Below are 18,118 nucleotides of genomic sequence, written 5' to 3'. Positions count from 1 at the left end.
ACCCAAGTTATTTTGTTTTAACCACAAGTATTTATTGATGGATTGAAGAATACAATTTTAATGGAACAATAAGGCACAACCGTGGATTAAAACAGTTTGCTATACAGCCAAAAGGAGGAAAAAGCCATATCTTAGGAACTTTAAATATGGAAGTCAAGGAGCCTCTGAAGTACCTCTCTAACAGATCAGTGTCAGAAAATTCTTCCCTTTTATACATTTCCTATATTACATCACTTGATCACAAAGTCAGACTGATATTTCATCAAGAATTCCTCAGTCATTTATACTTGAGTCATCCAGTCTGGCCACTCTTGTTTCCCACTCTTCCCAATCCCTTTGCAGCATCTTGTTTTTGTTTTTAAGCAATTCCCTTCCTAAAGTATTGTGTATACATCTTAGATAGCCTTCCAAAGCAAGGGAACAACCAAGCAAGCAAGCGATGAGTCAGAGAAAATCAGCCAAGGGCAGATACATAGACAAAGAGATTCTTAAAGACAGGGTGACAAGCCCCTGATTCACTGAGGTCTATACTAAGCTGGACAGGCAGAGAAGTTGCTCTGGCTCATGCAAAAGCCTGTAATGCCACCTCAGGTTGCGCCACTGGTGCCAGACTCCTTGTTTCTAAGGGATGAGTAGTGGTTTACGAGAGGAGCTAGGAAGTCAATGTAACCAGGCAGCTTATGATAATAATACATTCAATGCTTTGGATCTCTTTTAGGAGCGGACTATGGCTTCCAGCAATAACATTTGCCAAGTGTAAAATTCATTGAGAATTTTGTGCAAAACTTCAAGACACTGAGGACAATCTTTAAATCTCTTGGACTGGGATAAGTCAGGCACTTCTGTTAACACTGCTCATCCAGTGTGCAAATGTGACGTGAAACACATTCCAGGGCACATAACACTGAGGCATAAACCATGCTACAGAAGTGGGGATACACCAGGCTTTGAGAGTGCCTGGGCTCCTTGATCAAAAAGCCACAAGAAAGGCCCCAAGCATATTGTCAGGGCAGCCATTTTGGTGGTGATGGTACCTGAAAACTAAGCAAACCTGCAGGCATATGGCCCTTTTCTGAAGAATCAACACTGTACTAACAAGAGTAGCCATGCAGTTATGTATGTTGAGAATCAGAGGCCAGAGGTAGACCGACCTGGGCAAGCGACCTGGAAGCCTTGGCTCTACGCCTCTCACCAAGGCCACCACCTTTCAACATCTGACCAACAGCCCTTTGATGACAGAGCAGAGTGCAGAGGACCAAGAGATGATCATTCTTCTGAGAGAAGTGTTGGTTACGGAAAAGCTCCTGAAGAGGCAACATCCCAGAGACCCGTTTAAGAATAAAGCTAGACAAAAACTGCCAGACCACCACACTATCCTGCCAAGTCAGAAACACGTTTAACAGGCCCAGCTTGGGTGCCAAGTAGAACAGAGGGACTGAAGCTTAATAAAGAGCAGGGAGACTGAAGAACTAAGTGAATGGTATGTTGGGCGAAAGAGACGTAGGAAGCAAAGGACATATAAAACAGATGAAGGAGCATGCCGAAGCCTGCTGGAGGGAAGGCAGCAAGGCTGTCGTCTACATCCAGTGAAAGAGCTTTGCTGGTTGGTTCTTGGCATAGATTCCCTCTCTCACTTTCTCAGACTGGATGGACATGTGGCCTTCAGCAGCGGACCAGGGGAGATGATATTTAGAAATGGAGATAACTGGCGAATGATACTGAACAGAAATAGACTGGTGTACCATTCTGTAATGCCCTGTTTATACACCAAAGGCAGGTTTATGTTGACAGAACATATTTGGGGTTGTCATGCAACAGCAGTAGTACTTTGGGAGAAGGGGAATGATGGGGTGGAGGTGGGGCTGGTGGATAGGAGGACTCTCAAGTTCCAGTTCTTAAATACTAGAAAGCAGGGGATAGTTTGGTCTCAGTCCTTCAGTGAAGAAATCGGATGCTCATTTTCTGTTCTACATCCACCTTCTCCAAAACCTGGGGGGAAAAAAACCCCAAAACCCCATTATGGTTATGAAGGTCAAAAGAGGAGATACTGTCCCAAGTTCTTTCTTTCTTTTTTATTTTTTAAGATTTTATTTATTTATTTGACGCAGAGAGAGACAGTCAGCGAGAGAGGGAACACAAGCAGGGGGAGTGGGAGAGGAAGAAGCAGGCTCCCAGCTGAGGAGCCTCATGTGGGGCTCGATCCCAGAACTCCAGGATCACGCCCTGAGCCGAAGGCAGACGCTCAATGACTGAGCCACCCAGGCGCCCCCCCAAGTTCTTATCTGAATGTTTTTCTCCCTCCCTCCTGTGCAACAGAATTTTCAAACTTTTCAAACGTTTCAACTTTTTCAAACCAAGAGGTGAGTGACTGACCTTAACAAATTCTGTGAAAGATATGGCGCTGTCCCCATCCTGATCAGCCTCCTGGATGGTCCTGTCTGCGATGCTGCCCAGCTGCTCATCTGAGATATTTACTCCAACCATCATACGGAGCACCTACAGGACCAAAAGCCAGGAATTACAGGAGACTTGGGGGTCAGGGGGACTCTTTTAAAAAGAAAAAGATTAAAGAAAAAGCCACCCCCACCCTCTTTTCCTTTGATGTCCTCGAATATAACAGCCAGAAAGCAGAAACCCTTGTCTTCTCATCTAGGCCATTCTAGACAATGATATGAGCAGAACTCTCTGGCAAGTTGCTGGATAGGAAGGCAAAAAAAAACTGGGGGAGAGTCCTTTACATTTTGCTCTTCCCATTCTTTCTGTCTGGAACATAGACAATGATGCTTTGGTGGTATAGCAGCCTTTCTGGGACTATGAGGTCAAAGTCCTCTATGTTACGCATCCAGAGCAAGAATACAGAAGCCTGGTTCCTCGACATCATGTAGGTTCTGTTATCAACCCAGATAATCTCTCCCCAGACTCCTTGTTGCATTAGGCAAACAAGTTCCTTATTGGTTTAAGTCGGTTTGGTAGGGCTTTCTAGGAATCCCACACGAATGCAGTCCTCTCTGAAGCAGTGCATTCACCCAGCTATTCTTAAAGGATAGCCCAGAAACATAAAGATCTTTGAAGGGTCAAATACTAAACCCTTCTTTTTAGAAAAATAACAAGCACATTTAAAGGATTGTAGTCTGGGGCGCCTGGGTGGCTCAGCCATTAAGCGTCTGCCTTTGGCTCAGGTCATGATCCCAGGGTCCTTCCCTGCTCAGCGGGAAGCCTGCTTCTCTCTCTCACACTCCCCTTGCTTGTGTTCCCTCTCTTGCTGTCTCTCTCCGTCAAATAAATAAATAAATAAATAAATAAATAAATAAATAAAATCTTAAAAAAAAGAAAAGGTTTGTTTTAAAAATAAATAAAAGGCTGTAGTCAAGAGAATTGAACAGGGTTTCACCACATTTGCTTCACGCATAACAAAGAACCCCTCCCCCAATTCTGCTAACATCTTTAGGGTATAAATAGGCTTTGAAAATTGTTACTTTAAGCAAAATAAGCAACTGTAGTGATGACTCTTAGTATGAAACGGGGGACAGGGTGCTTTAGTGACGCCTCACGTCACTGCAGTCAGCCGCCTCTGTCTTCAGAGGTAAGAGCCGTGCTTTTCCACAGGACAGAAAGACCTGGCCCAACAGTGCACGGGCCTTCCTTTCCCCCACTCCTTTACATCCTTCTCCAGTCTCATGACATAGATTTTTAAAAAGTAAATTACAGAATTTTCTGAAAAGAAAAAAAGAGCTGAATACTGATTTGCATCAATACTGGGTATTTTTTAGAAACTAATTCTTGAAAATTGAAGTTGTACATTTCAGGGTAAAAAGATAGACAAATAGAAGGATTACTAAAAAGAGGGATTCTTGGGGCACCTGGCTGGCACAGTTGGTTAAGTGTCTGACTCCTGATTTGGGCTCAGAGGTCATGATCTCAGGGTGTGAGATAGAGCCCCACCTCTGGCTCTGTGCTCAGCATGGAGTCTGCTTGAGATTCTCTCTCTCCTTCTGCCCCTCCCCTCACTCACACACACACACACACACACACACACACACACACCCCTACCTCTCTCTCTCTCCCCCCAAAAACAAATAAAATTAATTAAAAAAAAAAGAGGCGATTCTGGCAAAAATAATGAATGGCTAACCCATTTGCCATCTTCCCTGATTGTGTGTGGTTGACTAGAGAAATCCAACCTCAAATAGCAGCTTCTTCAGATATCAGTCCAATTATTCTCTGGAGTGTTTTATTTTTAAAATTAGAGAATTGTATTGAGCATGTGTGCTCTGTGGGGAGAGGAGTGGTGGTGTCTGAAGAATCACTCCTCCAGCCTGTTAACGAGGACAAGAGGGCCTAGAAGTGGCCCTCACGGTCTGCCAGGCCTCTGTGCCCAGTCAACACTCCACAGAGCCACTCAGGGTTCCAGTTGGAAGTTCATTAGCAAACAGGACTTTTATTATTACCACTCATTTTTTATTTAAGATTATTTATTTATTAGAGAGAGAGAAAGAGAGAGTGCATGAGCAGGGGGAGGGGCAGAGGGAGAGAATCCCAAGCAGACTCCTGCTGAGCATGGAGCCAGATGTGGGGCTCGAGCCCAGGACCCCAAAATCATGACCTGAGCCGAAATCAAGAGTCAGACGCTCAACCAATTGAGCCAGGCACCCCTATTATTACTACTTGCTAATGTCTGGTAAGGTTTGTATATTCCTTACATCAGTGTGAAGAAAGCTCCCTTCTCTCTGTTTTTCTAAGACTTTTTTTTTTTTTTTTTAATACAGAATGCTTCACAAATTTGAGTGTCATCCTTGCGCAGGGGCCATGCTAATCTTCTCCGTATTGTTCCCATTTTACTATATATGCTGCCAAAGCGAGCACTTGCTAAGACTTTTTTTAAAAATCATGAATGGACGATGAATTTTATCAAATGCTTTTATTCTGCAGGAAAGACCACTCAATTCTCCTATTTTAATTGTTCATGTGGCAAAATATATTGATTTTCTAATTTTAAAGCAACTTTGAATTCCTGATTTAAACCCACCTTGGCTAAAATCCAGCATCCTTTTTCTATGCTGTTGGATTCAATGTGTCAATATTTTGTTTAGGATTTTTACATCTATGTGAATGAAAGAGACTACGCTGTAATTTTCTTCTGCAGTCTTAACAAGATTTTCACATCAAAGATACGCTAGCCTCATGGAGTAGAGCAACTATTATGGTATAATTGATATCCGTTAAACTATATGTATTTAAAATGTGCAGTCTGTTCCGTGTTGACATATGTCGACACACGTAAAACCATCTCCACGATCAAGATAATGAACATATCCATCATGCCCAAAAGTTCAACCAGTACTTTTTATACAAAAATCACACTAGGGGCGCCTGGGTGGCGCAGTCATTAAAGTGTCTGCCTTCGGCTCAGGGCGTGATCCCGGCATACCGGGTTCGAGTCCCACATCGGGCTCCTCCACTGGGAGCCTGCTTCTTCCTCTCCCACTCCCCCTGCTTGTGTTCCCTCTCTCGCTGGCTGTCTCTCTCTCTGTCAAATAAATAAATAAAATCTTAAAAAAAAAAAAATCACACTAAAAAAACCAGCCACTCAGCTTCTCTTAGGATAAACTCACCACAAACTTTTAAACATCCACTGAGTAGTTAAGAACTGTGTGTCACAAAATATTTTAGACATGGCAGTGTCTAGAAAGGTAAACTTTGTTTTCTTTGTTTTCGTCTCACTTTGCTAAGATGTTCATATCCTCTTCCTGCTAGGATAAAACTAGCTCTGTAATCACGACAGTCCATGAACATGTTTGTCCTAAAGTCATTTCGGGCTTGAGGAACATTCTAGTGGCACTGACTGGCACTCTGGCACATGATCTCCCCACTCCTTGCCTCTGGCTTTGTTATCCTAATAATAGAAGATAAATCAACCCACCACTCCAAAATCTTTCTGGCAGCCAGATCTTCTCGGTTAGAGGATGAAAACATTCAAGTATAGAGGGACTGCCTCTGTCTTTTCTCCTCAGAATTCAGAAGCCCATATATAGCAATTTTCAATAAAGTACATTCTTCTTCTTCTTCTTCTTCTTTTTTTTTTTTAAAGATTTTATTTGACAGCTAAAGAGATAGCACAAGCAGGGGGAGTGGCAGGCAGAGGGAGAGAGAGAAGCAGGCTCCCCACTGAGCAGGGAGCCCAAAGTGGGGCTCGATCCCAGGACCCTGAGATCATGACCTGAGCTGAAGGCAGACGCCTAACCGACTGAGCCACCCAGGCACCCCTAACGTACATTCTTCTCAATGAAGAAAGAGATCTCCAACTCAAAAGCAAAGAACACTAAAAGTGACCTGCAGTCTGTTTTGAACTCTGCTCAGACACAGAACTGTAGGAATACCTTGGGTTGGTCCTTAATCTGGCCTGAGTCATCTACAGCTTAGGAGACTTCTCAAGACACTAAATGAGTTCAGACTTACTTTGGGGTGAGCGGAACCCACTTTACTTTTTAGGTGTATCTTGAAATAGAGGAATCTCCCTAGGAAATTCCTGAATGTATTAGCTTCCTAAGGTCCTCCAGAATCGTAAATATTAAAGAAAAGAAAAAAGGAGAAACTTCTCCCCTCTAAGCTTGTATTTAAGGAAGTGGGGAAGACAAGAGGAAGGCAATGCTAAAGAGGACAACATGCTGGTCACTGCTAGTGGGAGGACAGGGAATTGTCCTCAGGAGCAACAACGGACAGGGAGCAGTCGGCTCTGTACACCAGCCTGGCAACAGTTCTTGACTCCTACGTCAAGTCCAAGGACAGTCGGGACAGCAGCATTTACCTAAGTGTCATCAGAATCACCTAGATGTCAATAAGCGGATATAACAGTAATTGAACTATGTGACTTAGACCATCTTGCATAGTTTAGCCCTGCCAGTCAGCACCTAAAAGACATTAAGTTGGCTTTTAAATAGCAGAGACATTTGTCTTTGAGAACTCAATAAGCCATTTCACGTTTCCCCAGGGTCATCGGGTTCTGCTTTACATCTTGGATGGGACCCTCCACCAGCAGGCATTAAATAAATGCTTGCTGAAGGAACAGTTCTCGCCCTAAAGGACAAGCAGGCAAAGCCCAAACAAGCTGTCCACATGCATGGCAGCTTTCCCACATACCTGTAACAGCTCATCACGGGAAATCTTGTCATCTTTATCCAAGTCATAGAGTCGAAAAGCAACTGGTAGGGGAAAACGAGAAGTTACTGGAAATTAGTAGTGTTTTGCCCCTTCTCAAAAAGTAAGTGTGTAGAGAACAGTAGACAGGAAACCGACAACAGTTTTTCAAGTGCAACTGACATGACTCTAGAGCTTTTAAAGACTTTTTGACCTTTACGAAATTGAAATGCATCTCATAATTGATGACATCTTAACCCTGATACAATAGGGCCCCTCTTCAGGCAAATCAGAAAACTTAATAAAAAGAAACAACTGAACGTCCTTTTTCTTACCTTAGAATGTTAAAAAAAAAAATCCAAACAAATCTGTAAGTGGTTCTATACATGAGGTCGTCTCACAAAACCCATCAAGTCTACCGTGCACCGCTCAGAGGGAGCCAGGAATAGGAGCCATGCGGACAAAGGAGCTGATTACACAAAGTACCACTCTGGGAAAATGGCCACTTCAGCATATTTGTGCCAAATTTCAAATAACTATCTTCCCTGTTGGAGCCCTAAGAGTAAAGAACTTCAGTTTCAAATAAAAATGCTAAGAATGTGATGGTCTCCTGGCCTTATCATGTTTTGTCTCCCTTTAATGGTAAGTAAATCTTGGGGCGCCTGGGTGGCTCAGTCGTTAAGCGTCTGCCTTCGGCTCAGGGCATGATCCTGGCATTCTGGGATCGAGCCCCACATCAGGCTCCTCTGCTGGGAGCCTGCTTCTTCCTCTCCCACTCCCCCTGCTTGTGTTCCCTCTCTCGCTGGCTGTCTCTATCTCTGTCAAATAAATAAGTAAAATCTTTTAAAAAAAATGATACATAAGTCTTCTGGAAACCAGGATAAATGAGAATTCAGAAGAGCAAAAATCATTCAGACAGTGCCACGTTGCTAAAGAGCTACCAGGTGAGGAGTGTCATACCACTGGATGATTTTACTGGCAACTATGAGAAATCGTCACACTGAGGAAATGACTGCCTTGTAATTATAGCTGAATGGAGTGTGGTTTTGAGGCTCTGAACCACAGTACGCTACTAAGATTTTGGGGTTTTGGTATGGTGCTGTGAATATTAAAAGGTCAAAATCCACTGCTCTAGTTATTAAGATACAGATTTAGATCTTGTCCTCTGCAGCTCACGATCTGGGAGAGAACAGCAACACACCTCTCATTTTATTTTATTTTTTTTAAAGATTTTATTTATTTATTCAACACAGATAGAGACAGCCAGCGAGAGAGGGAACACAAGCAGGGGGAGTGGGAGAGGAAGAAGCAGGCTCACAGCAGAGGAGCCCGATGTGGAGCTCGAACCCAGAACGCCGGGATCACGCCCTGAGCCGAAGGCAGACGCTTAGCCGCTGTGCCACCCAGGCGCCCCAACACACCTCTCATTTTAATACATTTGCGATGTTATCATACATATGAAATGCTGGGGAACAAAAAGTATGGCCTTTATGCCTTTCTGGTTCAAGTAACATTTAAACATGGTCCTGAAAGACAGACAAGGCAAACGACAGGTGAGTTTCTAGGCAGAGCTCATACTGGGCACAAAGGCATTAGAACTTGAATGAATATCTCAGTGTCAAAACATCACCCCTCCTTCACCCCCTACCCCTGCCAAAAAGGAGTGAGTCCACCAAAAGTTGAAGTAAACATTTTAGAAAAATTTCACTTACTTGTTTTAAGGCGCATGTTAGAATTCTAGAGGGGGAGGGGCACCTGGCTGGCTCAGCTGGTAGAGCATGAGACTCTTGATCTCGGGGTTGTGAGTTCAAGCCCCACACTGGGTGTAGAGATTACTTAAATAAATAAATAAACTTAAAACAAAAACCTAGAGGGGGAAAGAACTGGGAGACTTCCTCTAATGTTTGCTTTCTTTAATTTGGTTAGTTGATAAATTTTGTCACATTTGAGAATTTATATGCTTAGGAGGTTTAGATTGCAAAGGAAGGAAGACAAAGATCATTACTATTCCTAAAGGAGTATGTGTTCATTTTATTTTATTTTTTTTAAAGGTTTATTTGAAAGAGAGAGAGAGCATGCCCAAGCAGGGGAGATAGGCAGAGGGAGAGGGAGAGGGAGAAGCGAACTCCCCGCTGCAGGGCTTGATCCCAGGACCTGGAGATCATGACCTGAGGCAAAGGCAGATGCTTAACCTACTGAGCCACCGAGGCGCCCCAGGAATATGTGTTTAGTGTAATCCCCAGAGTGAACACATGAGGACACACATACCTGTGTATGCTGTCAAGTTTAAAATACATAAAATGTGTTATCGATCTACTAAGCACTATTCAGGATGATTTCAGAATGGAAATCTGTTTGCTATGTAACCCATAAACATCTGTTTCTGAATTTTTTAAATTTAAACAACCATTTATTTTCATTTTTTTAAAAGTAACTTCCACGCCCAATATGGGGCTTGAACTCATGACCCCAAGATTAAGAGCTGCATGCTCTACCAGCTGAGCGAGACAGGCGCCCCTGTTTCTGAATGTTTTAATCAGGTAACTGTTATAAACACATCCCCTTCTGCCAAGGTATTTACAGAAGCCTGAACTGCTAATTCTACTTTCTTTTTAAGATTTATTTATTTACTTGAGAGAGAGAGAGAGAGAGAGAGACACGAGAGAGAAAGTGGGAGTAGGGGGAGGGGCAGAGGGAGAGAGAATCCTTAAGACGACTCCATGCTGAGTGTGGAGCCTGACACAAGGCTTGATAACAGGACCCTGAGATCATGATCTGAGCTGAAATTAAGTCAGATTCTTGGGGCACCTGGATGGCTGTCAGTTAAGCCTCTGCCTTTGGCTCAGGCCATGATCCCAGGGTCCTGGGATCGAGCCCGGAATCTGACTGCTTGCTCAGGGGGGAGCCTCCTTCTCCCTCTCCCTGCCACTCCCCCTGCTTGTGCTCTCTCTGTCTAATAAATAAAATCTTAAAAAAAAAAAAGTCAGATGCTTAACCAACTGAGCCACTCAGGCGCCCCTTAAACTGCTAATTCTTAAAACTCAGCTGCCAAGGACTGAGTGTTTGTAACCCCTCCCCCAATATCTATGTTGGAACTCTCAATCAATCCCCAATGTGATGCTATTAGGAGGTGAGGCCTTTGGGAAGTAATTAGGTTTGGATCAGGTCCTGAGAGTAGGGCCCTCAAGATGGAATTAATACTCTAATAAAAAGAGGAGACAGGAAATTTCTCCTCCTCTCTGTCTCTCCCTCCCTCCCCATATGAGGATACAGCAAGAAAAAGGGGGCCCCTTCTGGGTGAAGCAGGAAGACCCTCACCAAGAACCTGACTGTGCTCCCACCCTGTTCTCAGACTTCCAGGCTCCAGAAATGTGAGAAATGTCTGTTGTTTAAGCCGCCCGGTCTACGGTGTCTTGTTACAGCGGCCTGAGCAGAGGTAGGTATCAGCAGAGAGGTAAATGCAGAGATTACCTGATAGGACCTTCGAAGAAAACCCACAGCATTAGTAGTTGTTTCTTAACTGACGTGGATTCCTATCAGGCAGTTCTGGCCCTGAACCAGCAAAAACATTTTCCCTAAGATAATGAATGGTCAAATGCGTAAATGACTGAGCCATTTTGTTAACATTTCTCTCTTTACTCTTTTCATCTCTCTTTCATCTCGCCATTCTTGGTCCTATGATTTGGACTCTCCTAACCCAGAGCTATCTTCCTGCATCTCTGGTTCCATGGCTTTAATTGAACGCTTTCTAGTGCCCTGATTCCTAAATGCGCAGCTCCAGCTTGGACCTGTGCTCTGAGCTCCTGACACTGATGTCAAAGTGATATGGTACACTGGTCAGGACTCTGGCTCTGCTGAATTCCGGCTCTGAGGGTTACGAGCTATGTGAACATGAGCAAGTTACTTGACCTCACAGTGCCTCAGTTGCCCAAAAGGTGTAAGCAACGTGAGGATAACACAATCCACCTCACTGGGTTGTAAGGACCGAATGAGTTAGTACACAAAAGGCACTTTAAACAGTGCTGGGCACACAGTGGGAGCTCAATAAATGTCACCTACCTGCCATTACCTTCCTACCCTCCTTTCACACCACTCACTTCTGTCTTGGTAGTGCTTTGTTCTCTGAACATTCCAAGTACTCACTTACCCTGGTTGTTCCCTATGCCTAGAGCTCTCTTCTGTTCTTTGCATGGCTGGCTCATTCTTAGCTCAGAGAGGCTTTCTTTCACTCACAACTCCTTCTAACGCAGTGGCACCCCTCACCGCTTTCTCAACTCACCTTATCCATTTCCTTCACAAGACTTACCACAATCATAAAGTTTGTTTCTTCATCTGTCATTTTTTTTCCTTCTTCTTCTTTTAAGTAGGCTCCACACCCAGAGTGGAGCCCAACACAGGGCTTGAACTCACGACCCTGAGATCTAGACCTGAGCTGAGATCAAGAGTCGGACACTTAACTGTCTGAGCCACCCCGGCACCCCCATCTGTCTTTTTCCACGTAGTCTGTTTCCCTTATTAGATCGTGAGCTCTACGAAAGCAACCGCCTTATCTGATTTATGCATCATTGTATCATGGGACTAAATTAGTGCCTGGCATACAGTAATTGCTCAAACACTTGCTTAATGAAAGACCAAATGAATGATCTCAGTCAAATCTTCACCTTTTAATCACTGATTCTTCTTTTTAAAAAACACTGTGGTAAAATATACAGAAAATTTACCATTTGACTCTTTTACAATGTACAGTTAAAGTACTTTCACATCGTTGTGTAACCACCACCACCAACCATCTCCACAACTTTTTCATCTTCCCCATGAAACTCTGGCCCATTAAACAGTAATTCCCCATTTCTCCCTGTCAAGTCCCTGACAACTTTCTATGAATTTGGGCTACTCTAGGAACCTCATATAAGAAGAATCAAACAATATTTATCCTTTTGTCTATTTTTTTTAAAGCTTCATCCATGTAGCATGTAGCAGAATCTCCTTCTTTGAGGCCAAATAGCGTTCCACTGTGTGTATATGACGCATTTTGTGTATCCTTTCATCTTTAGATGGACATTTGGGTTTCTTCTGCCTTTTAGCTGTCTCTGAATATGCTGCTCACTGTTTCTTGTTGGCTACTCTCCCCAACTCCACTTTACAATATTCTTCAACATCCAAATAAAAGAGCTTCATGCAGACTCCTTATTTTCCACATCATTCATTATGTGTTATAAAAAACTCTAGGGTCGCCTGGGTGGCCCAGCTGGTTAAGATCTGCCTTTGGCTCAGGTCGTGGCCCTAGGGTCCTGGGCTTGGGCCCCACATGTGGCTCCCTGCTCAGCAGGGAGTCTGCTTCCCCCTCTGCCCCTCTTCCTGCTCGTGTTCTTCCTCTCTCTCAAATAAATAAAAAATCTTAAAAAAAAAAATTCAATCATTTAAGAAGACAATCAGAACATCAACAGGAAAGCTTATAGACCTCTCCCCTACCACATCCCGGACCACCTAAGGCGGGTGGTACCTTTCATGTAAGACATTATAACCTCACTGATCTGAAAAGGAGAGCAACTAGGAACCATTCCTTGGAGACAAACAGATCAGTAGTACTATGTGTGCTTGGGCCTGTGCCTACATGGGTACAGTTCAGCCCTGGTGGTTGCCCTTGACATTCTTTCACTGATCATAATCAAATTTGGTTCCAGAAACTCATATTTTTAAGTAGCTAAATGTGGAAGGTAAATGTCTCTTAGTGGCAAATATGTTGCTGGATGTACAATGTTCAATTGCTCTTAGTCTACACCAAAAAGTGCTGTCTTGCTGCTTCTTTAGCTCTGAGGGAAATTCAGAGAAAACCAACATATAAACAGAAGTAGACATACAAGATCCTCCTATAGCTTTGGTTTCATCAATCACATCACATGAACGTGATCCCAACAGATAGACTGCAACAGAATTCTAATTGGTTTTCAGATTCCTGTAAAAGCTGGTCTGAAAGCCAAGACTAAAGTAATGGAAAAACTATGTATAACGCGCACAGCACTTTGCTACTATTCTCTCTCATTCTAAAGTTTGCCATTTCTGGGGACGCCTGGCTGGCTCAGTCAGTACAGCGTGTGACTCTTGATCCCAGGGTTGAGTTCAAGCCCCAGATTGGGTGTGGAGCCTACTTAAAGGAAAGAAAAGGGAAAAGGAAATGAAAGAAAAGAAGGAAGGAAAGTTAGTTCGCCATTTCTGTGGCATTCAGACCTTCTTCCTTCCGAACACACTCTCATCCACAGCTGTCTGTCTCTGTCCCATCAAATGTGAACAGGGAAACAGCCTCGTTGCTGATGAAAGCCATCATGTGACCACAAGGAACCAGGCCTTTGGACGAAGCACATCCTAAAGATGGCAGAGCAGAGCAACAGGAAAAAATACAATCAACTCTGACACTTAGCTCACCTGATTTGTAAAGGGAGATAAAATACTTTCTTACTGTTCAATCCAGATGAGTCAGCTAAAGGAATTCTAACTGATACACCAAGTAACTACCGAATCTGTTTGGAATGTTTTCTTCAAGGTCAGTGTGAATTAATGCCTTAGACCATGGCAATTTACAAAGGAAATGAACTACAAAGAAAAGACACTAACCCATGTGTTGCATAAAATGTCTGGATCAAGCCATGGGAATACAAAGCTAAAGAGGTACAATTTTTTTCTTTTCTTACTATTAACTGCTTGCTGATTTGAAAGGTCTATAATGCAGAAATTTTTAAAAACCACAGGGGTTCAATTTGTTTTACCCACTAGTTTTTCTTTTTTTCTATTGGGGTAAAATACACAGACTTTACCATCGTAACCTTTTTTTTTTTTTTTTTTAAGATTTTATTTATTTATTTATTTATTTGACAGAGACAGAGACAGCCAGCGAGAGAGGGAACACAAGCAGGGGGAGTGGGAGAGGAAGAAGCAGGCTCCCAGCAGAGGAGCCTGATGTGGGGCTAGATCCCAGAACGCCGGGATCACGCCCTGAGCCGAAGGCAGACGCTTAACGACTGCGCCACCCAGGCGCCCCCATCGTAACCATTTTTAAGTGTACAGTTCAGTGGCATTAAATACACTGACACTGTTATACCATCATCACCACCACCCATCCCTAGAGCTCTCTTCATTTTGTAAAACTGAAACTCTATACCTATTAAGTAATAACTCCCCATTCTCCCCTCCCCCCTATCCCTGGCAATCACCATTATATATTCTGTTGATTGTGACTACCTCTAAGTACCCCTATCAGTGGAATCATACATTATTTGTCTTTCTGTGACTGGCATCACGTCCTCAAGGTTCATCTGTGTTGCAGAATACTGCAATTTCCTTTCTTTTTAAGGCCTTATTCCATTCAATATGTATATAGCACATTTTTGATTATCTACTCATTTATGGATGGACACTTGAGTTGCTTTCTCATTTTAGCTATTGTGAATAACACTGCTAAGAACATGGCTGTAGCAATATCTCTTCAAGACCCTGCTTTCAATTATTTTGGAAACACAGCCAGAAGTGGAAGTCTTAATCATACGGTAGCTCCATTTTTAATTTTTTGAGGAACCAGCATACTGTTTTCCACAATGGTTGTACCACTTTGCATTACCAGCAGTGTACAAGGGTTCCTATTTCTCTACATCCTTAACAACACTTGCTATTTTATGTTTTTTTTTTTAAGATTTTATTTACTTACTTGAGAGAGAGAGAAAGCGAGAGACAGCACGTGTGGAGGGAGAGGGGCCGAGGGAGAGAAAGAAGCAGACTTCCTACTGAGCAGGGAGCCTGACGCGGGGCTTGATCCCAGGACCCTGAGATCGTGATTCGAGCCGAAGGCAGACGTCCAACCAAAAGAGCCACCCAGGCACATCTATTTTCTTTGCTTTTTATAGTAGCCATCATAATGGGTGCAGGGTAATATCTCATTGTAGTTTTGATTTGCATTTCCCTAATAATTACTGATGTTCAGATTTTCATGTGTTTGTGGACCATCTGTATGTCTTCTCTGGAGAAATGTCTATTCAAGCCCTTTGCCCGTTTCTAAATTGCGTTGTTTTTGTTGTTGAGTTTTAGGAGTTCTCTATATATTCTGGGCTTTAAGCCCTTATCAGATATATGATTTGCCATTATTTTCTCCCATTCTGTGGGTTGTCTTTGTACTTTGTATTGTCTTTTGAAACAAGAACACATTTTATTTTCATGAAGTCCAATTTCTTGATTTTTAATTGTCACCTATTCCTTTGGTGTCACAGCTAAGAAATCACTGTGAAATGCAATGTCATGAAGGTTTGTCCTATGTTTTGCTCTTAGAGTATTATTGTTTTAGGCCTTACATTTAGGTCCTTGATCCATTTTGAATTAGTTTGTGTCTATAGTTTGTGTCCATAGTTAGGTAACGGTCTTCATTCTTTTGCATCTGGATATCCAGTTTTCTCAGCACCATTTGTTAAAAAGGCTGTCTGTTCTCTTTTTATTGAATAGTCTCAGCACTCTTATAAAAAATCAGTTGACCTGGGGCACCTGGGTGGCTCAGTCGGTTAAGCGTCTGTCTTCGGCTCGGGTCATTACCCCAGGGTCCTAGGATTGAACCCTTTGTAGGGCTCCCTGCTCAGTGGGGAGTCCTGCTTCTCCCTCTCTGTCTGCCTCCCCCAACCACTTGTGTTCTCTGTCTCAAATAAATAAAAAATTTAAAAATCTTAAAAATAAAAAAAAAGCATTCTACAAGATGCCCTTTTCTTCTTGAACAGGGAATTACCTGTTATTCATACTCATCTCTCTTGTTAAAAAAAATTCCTCCCAGAGTGCCTGGGTCACTCAGTTGAACAGCATCTGACTCTGGATTTCGACTCAGGTCATGATCTCAGCATCCTGAGGTAGAACCCTTAGCACAGCTCTGAGCTTGGCAGGTAGTCTGCTCCTCTCCCTCTGCCCGCCCCTCCCAGCTCATGTGCAGGCGTGCACGCCCTCTCCAAAATAAGTAAGTAAAATCTTTAAAGAAGACGGTTAAGATGGTAAATTTTAGGGAAACCCTCTCGGGTCCCCTCCCTCTTTGGAAGCTTTGTACTATCACTTTACTATCACTCAATAAACTTTGTTTTGCTGCCCACCAAAAATTTTTTAAAAAAGACAAATTTTATGTTATGTGTTTTTTAGTACAATAAAAAAAAATCCTCCTTATCATAACAATTTATGGCTCTCAGTGCCCTCAAACTTCTAGGTAATTTCTTATAAATGTGCTTTAGTATATCTCTGGGATCCAAAAGGAAATACGGCTCCTAAACTGTATTCTCTTTAGCATAGAGTGGGATTACCATTATTCTCATTCTACAGGATACATTTCTGTTCTTGCGGCCCTGATACTACATGACTCTGAGGTGAGGGTGAAGGTGCTACAAGCCAGGCAGTCCCGGTGTACAGCGGCTGCATCTGAGATTTATCCCTGAGGTCTTGTTCAAACATGCTGTTGGACCCAACTGCAGCACCCTAGTAAATCCCTTACAGCATTCATTTAATTACATTTAGTCCAACTTTTTCCAGCCTATCAATATCTCTTTTGGTTCTGATTCTGTGGTGTCTTGTATTCACTATGCCTCTAAGTTTAGAGTCAACCAGAAACCTGATATATTTACTTATTACAGCTTCAATGAAAGCCACCGATGAAAAGAACAACAAAAAGCTATGGGGCCCCTCAGCATACCACTGGGAACCTCTTTCTCGTCTGACATAAATTCACACCTTTTTTTTTTTTAAAGGTTTTTTTTTTTTTTTTTTAATTTATTTATTTGACAGAGAGAGACAGCCAGCGAGAGAGGGAACACAAGCAGGGGGAGTGGGAGAGGAGGAAGCAGGCTCCTAGTGGAGGAGCCTGATGTGGGGCTCGATCCCAGAACGCTGGGATCACGCCCTGAGCCAAAGGTAGACACTTAACGACTGCACCACCCAGGCGCCCCTAAATTCACACCTTTTGGGTATTCTAACCTACTGCTCCATTGTATACAACGAAATACTGAGAAAGACTTTATTAAATGTTTTTCTGAAATTTATTTTACATCAACAAATGCCATGAAAGAAATATGCAAAGGAGAAGCACATGAATGAGTTTCTCTTGCTTTCTCCAATGTATTGTTTGCCGTTTTTTGGTTTACTTTTTATTTTGGAGTAGAGATTCACAGGAATTTACAAAAAAAAATATATAGGAAGGTATATATATATATACACCCATATCCTGGTGGTTACTATCCTGCATAACTGTAATATACCATCAAAATCAGGAAATCGACAGTGGTACAATCCAAAGCTTATTCAGATTTCACTGTGTGTGTGTTTCTGTGCAAGCACACACGTGTGTGTACAGTTCTATGCAGTTTTATCACCCATGTAGTTTTGTGTAACCATCACCACGTTCAAGATACAGAGCTGTTTGAAACAGACTCATAAATACAGAGAACAGAATGATGACTGTCAGAAGGGAGATGGGTGAGATGAGCAAAATAGGTGAAGGGGATCAAGAAGTACAAACTTCCAGTTATAAAATAAATTGGTCACAGGGATGTAAAGTACAGCATAGGGAAAATGAGCAGTAATAACTTTTGGTGACAAATGGTAACTTCACTTACCATGGGGAGCACTTCATAATATCTATCAATGTCAAAGCGCTATGTGGTACACCTGAAACTACTATATTGTACGTCAACTATACTTCAATAATAATAATAATTAAAAAAAGATACAAAGCTGTTACACAGCCTCCAAAGTTACATCCTGTTATTTAATAAATAATTGGGACGCCTGGGTGGCCTACTTGGTTAAGCGTCCAACTCTTGGTTTCGGCTCAGGTGATGATCTCTGAGCCCTGAGATGGGACCCTGCATCAGATTCTGTGCTCAGCAGGGAGACTGGTTGGGGATTCTCTCCCTCTGCCCCCTCCCCCGGCTCGTGGGCTTATGGGCACGTGCACGCATGCACACTCTCTCTCTCAAAT

The 18,118-nt window shown here is 42.8% G+C and overlaps 1 protein-coding gene and 1 non-coding gene across 2 annotated transcripts in view; both read right to left on the bottom strand.

The window, feature by feature from the left end:
• Positions 1–10: 10 nt before the first annotated feature.
• CHP1 (calcineurin like EF-hand protein 1) overlaps positions 11–18,118 on the bottom strand; it is a 45,935-nt gene continuing 27,827 nt past the window's right edge. Inside the window, exons 5-7 of the mRNA XM_026479982.4 lie at positions 7,138–7,199; positions 2,374–2,496; positions 11–1,989 (exon numbers count right to left, since the gene is read on the bottom strand). Of these exons, the coding sequence (XP_026335767.1) occupies positions 1,936–1,989; positions 2,374–2,496; positions 7,138–7,199 (239 nt within the window). The 3' untranslated portion in view covers positions 11–1,935. The remainder of the gene's footprint in view (positions 1,990–2,373; positions 2,497–7,137; positions 7,200–18,118) is intronic.
• Positions 4,757–4,863, bottom strand: LOC113242095 (U6 spliceosomal RNA). The gene has a single exon (XR_003311801.1). It is a non-coding gene; the product is annotated as a U6 spliceosomal RNA (small nuclear RNA).

This window comes from Ursus arctos, unplaced genomic scaffold, assembly GCF_023065955.2.
Source record: "Ursus arctos isolate Adak ecotype North America unplaced genomic scaffold, UrsArc2.0 scaffold_36, whole genome shotgun sequence".
NCBI lineage: Eukaryota > Metazoa > Chordata > Mammalia > Carnivora > Ursidae > Ursus > Ursus arctos.
Note: the sequence above shows the minus strand (reverse complement) of the source record. Positions and strands in the feature narration are given on the sequence as shown.